Consider the following 12,097-nt stretch of genomic DNA (forward strand, 5'->3'; position numbering starts at 1 on the left):
AGATTGGACCGTTATATTTTTTGGGCAAATGTTTAAGAATTGGCCTTTTTGGACCGTTATATTTTGTTGGCAAATTTTTTTAAATGGGCCTTTTTGAGCCAGGATTTGGGGTTAAAAATACTGCACTTTTGAGCGATTTCGGACCATAATATTTTTTTGCTAAATTTTAAAAAAGGGCCTTTTTGAGCACAAATTCTTGGTTAAAATACTACATTTGAGCAATTTCAGACCATTTTATATTTTGGTCAAATTTTAAAAATAGGCCTATTTGACCCAAAATTCTTGGTTAAAAATACTTCAAGGGGGTTAAACTAGTAGTTTTGAGCATTTTGCACCACTTTTTTTTTTTTTGCCAGTTTTTAAGAATGGGCCTTTTTGAGCCAGGATTTTTGGTTAAAAATACCGCAAGGGGTTAAACTTGTACTTGGGAGAGATTTTAGAAATGGGCCTTTACGGGATTTGGTGTATTAAAAACCAGAAAGGGGTTAAACTTGTACATAAAATATTACACCATTAATGAAATCTCTGGTTTCATGACATCATATTGTGAAGATCCACGTTCTGTATTTACACTTTATTTCATAGACACTTGTATATAAACCATTTTAAGGACATTTTACAATGGTTAAGCCTAATGCTCTAGAAAAGACTACAATATTAAGAGAAACCTCTTGCCTAGCTTAGACAATTTACCTTGTCACTTATCTCACGTTTCTCTTTAAACCAAGTTTGATGTCTCTTAATAAAGCTACACCTAAACTTTCTAAATTGGACTGTACAGTGAACATATACAAGTAATATTCAGTCAAAAACACTTTTGATTTGACTTACAACCATACAAAAAAGCTGGACAAATAAAGATTCTTGCACATGATAATTATATCGAGTCGTCAAGAAAGAAGACAACATTGCATGCTTAAGACGTGTCCAAAAAGAAAGAAAAAAATAAGCAAAAATGACCAGTATTGTCTTAAATATGATGTAATAATGTGGTCACACACAACATTGTCATTGCAGGGACCCAAGCAATTATCAGTATGGAATTTAATACAAGATAAGATATACAAAAACTGTGAAAATGTCCTTAAGCATAAATATGTGCGACCATAAATTAATTATGTCACCAATGACACTGATACACTTCATATTTTGATAGTCATTTTTCTTTTGTTTTGTTTTTATTTGTTTTTTAATAGTTTTTTAATATTTTTTTCAAGTTTTCTTTTTTACAAAACTACACATGGGAATTAATTTGGTTGGTTAACCCCCACTTATGCCAATTAGCTGTACATAAAAACATTTGTGCCAGAAATGCATTCACAATCGGCTCACTCTGTCTGCCCCAGACACTTCAAAAATTCTTCTCATTATTTTGAATAAAGTGCCTCACAATCTGTGTACTAATTTATAAAGGAAGTTTTATATTCTATAATAGGCATATCAGTCAGTTATTGCAAATCAGCAATAAGACTACGAGTGCAAATCATAAATAATATATTGTCTTACAAGTCATTACTCGATAACAACTGAGCACCAATTAGTCCACATAACTCAAGTCCACATATTCCTCCAAGGGTTTGCCCAACACAACTGAGTGAAAGAACAATACAATATTTAACTTTCAATTATAACTACAGCAAAAAATAAGACTGTAATACTTTAAAGGACATCTCAAGAAACATTACACTACATTTATAAGGCTTGAGGTTCAAGCCATCAAATTAATTTACATTGAATCACCAAATATCTCCAAAGAGTGACGCTACTGCAATGTTCACCTCATACAAGCAAACAATATCCAAGTCAAATGGTTGATGTTCAGCAAATACACCTGTTTCGCCCAGTTGAACAACAAGAGCAATTAAAAGTACTGATTTAATGTAAACCATTGATAGGGATCTTGAATCAGCTTCAACACAAAGTCATCGCACTCAATGTTGTCTTCCAGAATCAAATGCAATCTTAAGAAACAACCTTGTTTACTGTATGCTTATTAATTGGGTTTCTACATCTTTCATATGCCGTGCTAGAACCAGTTCCAACATCATTATTACAAGTTGTAAAATAAATAAGTGTTTATATAGAAAACTATTTCATCTTGTCATATTCAATTATTATGAGATGTTTTACCAGTAAAGGCATCTTGTTGATGTTACCATGGTAACTGATCTCCATCTGATCCTAATCATATCAATCAAATAATAAGTCAAAAAACACATAAATACATTATTGGATTTGTTTTCTGTCAGTAAAGGCATTTGCAACAACAGTGAACATAACAGCGCCCTCAAGCTGTCACATAGGAACGTTGTGAGATCGCTGCAGTGAAACTAATTTCTTTACAAATTCAAGTTCTCATCAATTATATAACAATCACCATGGTAACATAGATTAAATTTTAGTCAGTGGTCTGGTATCCAGAGCATCACGATAGCGAGCTGCTGTGATTTCTCAAGTACAAAATGCAACCTGTTTTCACATACAACTAATAACATGACAACAAATTGCGATAAATTGACAAACTACAAACCAACATCAACTGAACAATAACTTAAAAATTGTATGAATCAGCTACAATCAAAATGTGGAAAGCTTAGGATAATTGTGAAGACAGTAGCACATCTAACAATAAATGAATCAAGTAATTTGTGGACAAGGAGGTAAGCAGAAGGCTGTATTCCTGCATTTATATTACACAAAATTAGCATCATGATCTTATTTCTTTTAAAAAAACACCACAGAAACATGGCCCAATCTGGAAAAATATAATTGTAATATCCAATGTTTACACAACAACAAAATTCACTTGATAATGTGCGGAGTGTGGGTGCAAGTGTACATGTTTGCTATTAAACATGTAGGTAGTGACACGTCTTCATGAGGTAAATTAGCACTAATTAAAAGGTCAAGTTGTAAACAACACCGCAATGGAAATCTAGATTTATCTTAAAGACAAATGACCAATTATGAAGAGTTCATACAAGATTAAGTACTAAAGTTGACTCCAGCAGCAGAACGTTAAGGGAAGTCATGCAAGAACAATCATAAACTACATATAAAGACACCCCCCCCCCCACTCAAAGCGCTGGACATATTGAGATGTAAGGACCTGTGAACACAAAATAGCATCACAATGCATACAAATATCCCCTTAAATTACAATGAACACAACTTGCAGAAGCTGATTTTGTATTGAATCAACTGATGTAAAGTGATTATCCTTGGATTGAATCGCAATCTTATGAAGCTCACAGGCACATGGCTTAGTCTAGGATGAAATGGTTCACACCCAACATTGAGGAAGTATTTACTATGGGGGGAATGAAAATGATATATGAGATGTTTCACAAGGAGAATGTGTTGAATCCAACTCAATGGCTTAAAATGATCATACCAGATGTTCGGTCTCTATCAATGTGTTAATCCATGGTAAGATAGTGATGAACACACAAGTCTTAAAGACGAGGACTCTGAGGTCAAAGGTCATAGCTCATGACCTAGAGATCTCATACAAGGCATCAGCGATGAGACATTTAACAGGATCTGTCACCATATGAGACATGGATAGGTTTAGCAGTCTATGTTGATGTTGAAGGAATAGGGGTCGGTTATCAGGAACTTTAGCTAGTGATGCTAAGAGGATCGCTGTCCGTCGCATCATATCAGGACTAACTGATTGAATGTCTGGGTTCTGGCTCAGCTGCTTAGCATTACTGCCATTCTCCAACGACTTGGCATATTCAGAATCCTCCAGGTAACAAAGTAGGAAAGAGATGGTTGAGTTCTGGGTTGCAATGGCGCGACTCGCTACATTTTCACCCTGGGAAATGCTGGATAGAAGTACTATTGCAAACTCCCTCATAACTGGCTCTTTGCGATCGCTCAGGTACTGCGTCAAGGTGGAAAAAAGCTTCTCTAAACGCTGGAATGGCGGAGTGGCTAGAATCATATCCACATTGCTTTCTTGAATGCTGAGTTTGGATAGGGCTTCAATGGCAATGCGTTTGGGTGTGAGAGGAGATGTTGCAGGCAGTGTAGGGAATGGATCCATTGCACAGGCTGATAGACACACTGCCCAATGTAGCAACCCATCTAAGATAGGTAAGCTAACACTCTCAGCATACAGTGATAAATCCAACTGTCCAGAGACATTAGTCAAGGTTACCAGGGCATTCTCACGTAAGCAATTTAAACAATGCCACCACCATGTGTCCTTATCTGTAATAGGACATTCAGTGTCTAGATCATCATGGTCTTCTCTATCATACGTTTGGGGGAGTTGCTTCCTCTCTGCATGTTTATGATGCAATAGGAGTATTCTACCAAGCACAACCAGTACACCAGCATGCTTTGATAACTCGACATCATTCCCAGGAATAAAAGACAGACTACGGATGATGTTAGATATAGTGATACAGCGTTGAGCTAATGAATGCTGTGCATCCGTTGATGTAACAAGAGCTGTGTGGTCATTACATGTCCCTTCATCTTCAAGAAGTGACATAGGAGAGGGAAGGGAGGGTCGCGTTTCAAACAGGGAGATTACACTTTTCTTTTCTTTAGCAGCTCGGAGTTCTTCACTGCATGCATCCAGCCACATATGATCCAAGTCTACTTGCTTCTCCTTATTCTGCTCATCTCCACTTTCTTCTTCTTCTTCTTCTTCAGATTCATCCTCAGATTCTTCCTCTGAATCAACTTCTTCTTTGATTCTTATTTCCTCTTCCTGTTCACATTCCTCCAAGCCATCCTGACTCCCATCATCTTCTTCTTTCTTTATTTTCAATTCTTTCTCTTCTTTAATCTTCTTGGCTTTGGTGGCCTTTTTGACAAGCTTTTCTCTCTCGACCTTTCTTCTCTTAGCTTGTCGTTTCATGATGTCCGCTAGGATTCCGTCACTCTCAAACACATGTACAACATGTTTGGTCATATCTCCCCCACCTAGCTGCCAATGTTGATGATTACTCTTAAAGCCTTCATGACAATCCCATTCCTTCACACTAGAATAGAATCCATCCATACCTGGTTCTATCCGAATGGGTTTCTCTTTATCCGTTCCTTTCAGTTTCTCAATGTCAAACAATCCCAATGCTTCTTGGATCAACTCTAGTTCTGTTTTCATAACGTTCTGACTACCGTCTAAATGTTTCCTGCACACACAATCAGAGTCTTTCAGTGAGTCTCTACTTTCATTAGAAAAATCTTTCCTACGAGTTCTTGCATTTACTTCCATATCCATCAAGGTTCCAAAGACTCGGATAAGACTTGCCCGGAAATGGTCCACCAGGATCTCCAGAAGGCCTTTCAACTGACTTAGGTCAAAGTAGACGATGGTATTGTTGTCATAGAGTAGGATATTGAGCACTTCAAGAGCCCAAGTGCTTTCAGCTAAGAGACCCGACTTGAGAGCCATCATCAGTTTCCACGCCTCCACAGTGCCTGGTTTATAAAGACAAAGCACAACCAGAATGTAAGTTTGGTATCAATCTGCAAGCAGGGTTTACATTGCAGTGTTGAAACCATAAATCACGAGCTAACCCAATCACAAGATTCAAGTTTAACACGCATCAGACCATGCATTACAATCGATAATCACCAGCACAAATTGGGCAGGCTGCCATCAAATACATTATCCATCAAGATTTATAAGATCTTGATATTGGGACAGGGTAGGGGGTGGGGTGCTAATCAGCTTGGCTTATCAATGAGGATCAGTAAGAAAGATTATTGAGACACAATAAGTACAGTGAGTGTTGACATCTTTATTTATTGAATCACAATGCAACCCAAGCGGGCAACAACCCCAGCGGGCAGCAACCCCAGCAAGCAACAACCCCAGCAAGCAACAACCCCAGCAAGCAACAACCCCAGCAAGCAACAACCCCAGCAAGCAACAACCCCAGCAAGCAACAAACCCAGCAAGCAACAACCCCAGCAAGCAACAACCCCAGCAAGCAACAAACCCAGCAAGCAACAACCCCAGCAAGCAACAACCCCAGCAAGCAACAACCCCAGCGGGCAGCAACCCCAGCGGGCAGCAACCCCAGCGGGCAGCAACCCCAGCGGGCAACAACCCCAGCGGGCAGCAACCCCAGCGGGCAACGACCCCAGCGGGCAACCCCAGCGGGCAACAACCCCAGCGGGCAACCCCAGCTGGTTTACAGTACTAGTGTCTAATCATACTACATGAAGTGAATAGGTCTACCATGTTACATGATACTACTCACCGATATCTCGACTGGTTTTCTTCTTTGGTTTGGTTAGAGCCGGCTGAGAAGCCTCTACAGAGTCAGGTGGAAACACAATCTCTTTCTTCTGTGGTGAGGTAGTATGGATCTGAGGAGGAGATGATTTCATCATCTTACTAGGAGGATGTCGATCTCGATGAGCTGCCATCAAGGCTTGTTGAAGAGTCCTTGGAGGACCAGCTTGACTTACAAAGGTATGAGGTCCAAGGGAAGAGTTGGTATAAGGTGGAGCTGGTTGACGTTGCTGCATGGTTCCCCAAGAAGGAGAGGGTCCTCCTCCTGAGAGGGCTCTATCTCTCATCCCAAAAGGTTCTGCCATAAATCCACCTCCACTACCAGGTAGTTCATGCTTGGCACCTACAAAAACAACATACAAAAGCTACATTCAAAACCAATCTTCAATCCAAGAAAAACAAAGCATTCCTCAACCCTGACCACCATTAAAGAGTGGTTCTAGAATGCTCAGAAATTATTAGTTTTTACAATTTTTAATTAATTGAGTGCCCAATAAATAGAAAAAAATCCCTTACCATTAGCTAAAACAGGGTTAGAATGTCTTTTACTCGAAACGCTCCCAGCCCAAAACGCAAGATCAAACAAACCACGCAAGAAAATACGTTTAAAATAGGTTTAACCGTAAAAAAAATCATCCAAAAAGTGCCGCAAACCGAAGACCACATACACTACTCACAATACTTGTGACACACACGCACTCACATCATTTTCAATTTACGTGTTCGTAGTCTTTGTTATCTCGTTACGATTGCACTCTGAAACATTTAGAAGAATGTAGTAGCATGAAAGAAAGTGCCCTCTGTTTGTGATAGCAAACAAAAAAAGTTACAAAGCCTTGACTAAAGACTTAATGTTTCTGTGCATGCTAAGGAAAACAGTTATTCCCCTGATGACATTGCAATAATCATTGCTGGTTGCGTGTGTTAAAACCATACACAGCTCTATCGTTGCTAGTCTGCACGTAGTTTGTTTACAACAAAACTACCCAATGTGTAAGCTTCATTTTACAACAGGGACACAAACTAGGGTATCCCAGATGGTCAGACAGATGTTTTTCTGTAGAATGTATCTGATTAATTAATGACCAATACTGAGAGCTGTTTTAGAAAACCGGCACACAGGATTGGCCAATAAACAACCTCTTGTTGACCTCTAAGTGAGGGCGCCCTACTTAAACGACATAGACCTCATCGCAAATACTCAGTATGCACGCATTGGGTGTGGAATGAGGTGCATGCTGATCTAGCTTTGTGATCAAGTTTGATCGTTAATCGCATGCTAGACCAGCATGCACCTCATTCAACAGTTAGGGCTTGCACAACGGGTATTTGCAAAAAGGTATATGACATGCACAAAGTCTATATAGAAGAAATCTGTCTTACTTGGCTGTGGCACAGGTGTAGGCCCTTGATGTGGAGGTCTACCTTCCCTATAGCCAGGGGGATACGCTCCTTGATTTCCCATGGGTCTATCACCTCCTGGGTAAGCATTCTGTGGATATGGACCCTGTTGACCAAAGGGTGGCATCCCCCTGAATGCTGGTTCATCAGGTCTAGCCATTGGTGGAGTTGGAGTTATGATATCTGGTCGTTTAGCGGGTGGCCCTGGACCATACATCTCACCCTATCATGGAAAATAAATGACTGTCACAACCATGTACAAACTCAGTAACACCAGTTCTTATTAACAAAAAGAGACTTTGGAACACAAGGTGGCAGCAGACAAACCAGGTCCAATTCTGACTGTGACAACATTTCTGAGAACAAGGGATTTACCTGCAAGTCTGCTGTCATTCAGTGTCCCTTAAGAGCAAATATAATCACAGTTTAGCTTCTGCAATTACATTTCAACTTCAGAATTCCATTGATGCCAATGGCTAATTCAGTTTCTTGACGATAGAGTAAGCAACTTGATAACACTACTATAAATGATTCTTAACTGTGCATTATGATGAAAACGATCAGAGCATAGTGATCGAAACCTTGAGTTGTTTCACCACAATTGCCTCCTCCATATATGTCCAGCCTTGGCATACAGCTATTTACTGATGCTGAAGTGAATACCGTGTACTCCACAGTCTCTGTGAAATTTTGTGGTAAGTGCCAGTTGGGCAGGAGAGTGTATTGATCAATAATAAGAGGGTTAAGGTTGTGAATCAGTAAGGTGAAACAACCAATGATGTACTTACAGGTCTCTTCTGAGGGAACTGTTGTCTCAGTTGATCATTTGGTAATCCAGTGCCAAGAGTTGGTGGTTTCTGCTGATTAGGTAAAGGAGTCGGGCCAAAGGAGTCATTAGGAGTAGCTGGTCTAGACCCTGCATGTTGCTGACTGAACCGAGAGGAATACATGTTTTGGTCCATGGAATTATTAGGATATGGTGGGATGATACCAGGGGTGCCTTGTTGACTCGGCTGACCAGGGCTGGCCGATACTCTCGATCTCTGCTGGTCAAATCTAAATATCAAAACAAAACCACAATTTAATGTGAGTGCACAAACTTCACATTAAAAAACACATCACAGGAATGTCTAGAAGTTAAGTAATGTATGCAACTTTCCTTCAGAGTAAACAACTTATATTTGTAAATTGTGAAGAAACATACGCAAGTTACTTTTAGCACTAGTGTGCCCAACAAGTCTATTGTACAGACATGTTGGTTATTAGGATAGTGCTGTAGGCTGTGACAAAAGCAAACTCACAAGTAATCATAATAAGCGCTTAATGTTTATGGCAAGTTTCTACATTTGATACATTTTTAACAGCACAGTGTAAGGGTTTTCAAAGTGATGTGGTGCAATCTGCAGCCTACTGAGCCAGAAACACCAGGGCAAACACTCTACAATGATATTAGTGTACCAAGTTCTTATACATGTATTACACAAACACACCAGACAATGGCTTCACATCCCATCTGTAGGACGAAGCATTTATGGTTAAGGTCTTGCTCAAGGAACAAGCATCGAGACCGGGACTTAAATCAACACTCTGATGATTAGAAACACCAGACAAGAGATAACTCCATGACCTTGGGTGCATTTTGGCGGTCGTATCCAATAACTGTTTCGCTCAATAGCCAGTGATTAACCAATGGCAAGTTGAAGCGAAACAGTTATCTTTGAACTTCTATATCTTGCTGATTTTGCTATACCTTAATAATCAAATGGAAACCTATCAAGATGTTGAAGTTGATATTAGTGATAAGACTGAACATTGCTTACCTTTCTCTATCATAAGGCCCTCCATATGGAAACTGGCCAGCAGCAGCAGCAGCAGCAGCCACAGCAGCAGAACCTCCTTGATTCATTGGTAAGCCAGCAGCTCGATTATTAACAGGGAATGGCTCACTACCAGGTAGGTTAGTCCTTCTATTGAATCCATCAGGTATTCCTATTGCATCACGTCGAGTTGATGTAAATGGATCAGTACCAGGAATGGCATTGTTCCTCATCCCACTAGGGAAAGGTTCACCAGGAGGATGGCCCGATGAGGGTGGCATGTTACCCATAGCATTAAAGCCATCTCCTCCACCTCCCATTGAGTTGTTACGATATTGAGTCATACCAGGTCCATATGCACCATCCATTGAGTTTTGTGGCATACCAGGAGGGAATGGACCTTGAACTGGTCGTGGTCCTTGAGCATTACCAGATGATTGGAAATCAGCATCAGAGAAGGGATCTCTTACAGTCACACTATTGCTACTAGCAGTATGGTTAGGCATGGGCATCATATTGTTGGGCATTGGTGACATTCCTCTACCCATGTTGTTATGCATGGCTTGAGAGTAGGGGTGCATCTGATTCATGGGTTTACCTCCTGGGTGGGGGCGCTGTTGATACATATCCCTAGGTCCACCAGGATAGTCTTGTGGATTGGGACCTGCTGAAACAATCACAAGTACACATTCAAACTTGATGTTAACACTAAACCTATTACATTCAGTGTGAACTTATAATAATGATAATACTACATGGTTCTTGTACTGCAATTGTCCCATTAGCTAGCTAGAGACGCATTAAACATTTTAATCCCTGTTCATCGGGCGTTCTTAGACCATTCCACAAACTTTCTCAACTCCCTGGGAGCATATAACTCCAAGCTGCTTAAATTAGCGCTAAGAGAAGCAATTATGATAAAGGTTTCTTGCGAAAGGACATAAGTGTGATGACCGAGAATCGAACCCACAGTCTAACTCAGACATCAGACATCAGAACTTGAGTCCAATGCAGTAGATTGCTAGACTAGTCACATAGGAGACATATTAAGAACACTTGAGTTTGAGGACAAGTAACATATATATCATTTGAGCCATCTTGATGTTGCCAACCAGGCTGAACAGGGGTTGCCCTTAACTTTTTTTTCAACTGGCCAGCAGGACCAGTTGGCTTGATTTTTCACTGGTCCGCCACGTTTTTGACTGGTCCGTCAATTTTTGTATATTTTTTTTTAAACTAAAAGTATACTGTTGTATACCAACTACTCGATTTCCAATCGTCGCTATTTCAAAATTCAACATGAATTGCAACGTCAACTTAACTGCACTGGAAGCCATACTTAATTTATGTGTACCAAGTTTTTGTGTTCGTAAGGGGGCTCACTAATTTGAGAGTATTTTTTCTTTTAAAATATGTAAACAATAATATTATTAAAGTTAATTTAAAAACGGGTCAAATTATTTGTCAGAGCAAATGGGAAAATTTAATATGATTTTTATTTAGGTAGTTTTTTTAGTCCACGGTTTATTGTCAGCACTCGACATCCAAGTATTCCCCAGTAAGAAGAACTTTTTTTATGATTTTTTTCTGTTAAAAATATCAAATTAACTTTTTATGTATTGCCTTCAAATCTACGGTGGGGAGGGTTACGTGCAATCGCTCAAGTTATTTTATCATGTATAAACATTGCCTATTTGTATTTTTAATAAGTATTCATAAACATAATACATCGTACCGAAGTTCCAAAAATCTTCCCACTTTCGTCCAGAAAATTAAACCCCCCAAAAGGTAGACATGAAAATAGTTGCAACATCCATGAAGCATATGAGTTTTACGGTATTTTTTTTTTAAATTATACCGGCGTCTGTTTTGTGAACAAAACTTTCATTTAAAAGTAGCAAAAACAACTGTGCCTTTGTTTAACCATGGAGGTATTGCATTCTAGAACCCAAGTCTTTCTTGAAATCAACCCGCAAAATAACCCAAACAACCGCGCATTATATTTGACCATAAAACCATGGAGCAAAACTAGATCACCCATCAATCGCCCGCAAAAAACAAGCCCCAAATAACAAAAAAAATTAAGCAAAATCAGGACGAAAGAACCTTACTAAACACAATTAAATACTCCTTTTGGCTCATCCAGAGTATTGTAACTTGGTAATTTTTGTTGAATGAGGCCTCACCGTCTCGCTGGTTTTTCGTAAACACGCTAGACTCTAATTCCCACACCGAAATCTGCTCCGTTGTCGACGACCATGCTGCTGACAGAATGTGTTTTGCTTTGTGGTCTTTTGTCAAGGCGATTGAAGCTAGTTTTGTAAGCTATCGCGTACTTTCACCAATAGAGGGCGTCTATTCCCACGCTATCGAATATTCTGAAACGCCCTCTAGCGTTCAATGTTTCTTACACTTTTTGCCACACGTGAACTAATACGAAGACTACGAGCCTTTACGGTGCATGATGGGATTTTGCGCTGTGTGCACATGTGTATGCGTGATCGTCGGAAGTTTGCCAGCGTTCAGCGGCACTTCGAGTGATTTTTTTTTACGATTTATCCAAACCTTAAGTGAATGTTTTTACGTTTTATTCGAGCCTAAAAATATTTTTAAAATA

General features: G+C 39.5%; 1 protein-coding gene across 10 annotated transcripts in view; it reads right to left on the reverse strand.

The window, feature by feature from the left end:
* Window positions 1–544: 544 nt before the first annotated feature.
* LOC139947631 (AT-rich interactive domain-containing protein 1A-like) overlaps window positions 545–12,097 on the reverse strand; it is a 47,443-nt gene continuing 35,890 nt past the window's right edge. For 8 of the 10 annotated variants that reach the window (XM_071945610.1, XM_071945604.1, XM_071945607.1 and 5 more), the window contains 5 exons: window positions 9,484–10,147; window positions 8,452–8,719; window positions 7,646–7,886; window positions 6,228–6,605; window positions 545–5,439 (listed from right to left, as the gene is read on the reverse strand). In XM_071945610.1, coding sequence (XP_071801711.1) covers window positions 3,491–5,439; window positions 6,228–6,605; window positions 7,646–7,886; window positions 8,452–8,719; window positions 9,484–10,147 — 3,500 coding nt within the window. In that variant the 3' untranslated portion in view covers window positions 545–3,490. The remainder of the gene's footprint in view (window positions 5,440–6,227; window positions 6,606–7,645; window positions 7,887–8,451; window positions 8,720–9,483; window positions 10,148–12,097) is intronic. The other 2 variants (XM_071945606.1, XM_071945603.1) reach the window with 1 other exon arrangement.

The sequence above is a fragment of the Asterias amurensis genome, chromosome 14 (genome assembly GCF_032118995.1).
Source record: "Asterias amurensis chromosome 14, ASM3211899v1".
NCBI lineage: Eukaryota > Metazoa > Echinodermata > Asteroidea > Forcipulatida > Asteriidae > Asterias > Asterias amurensis.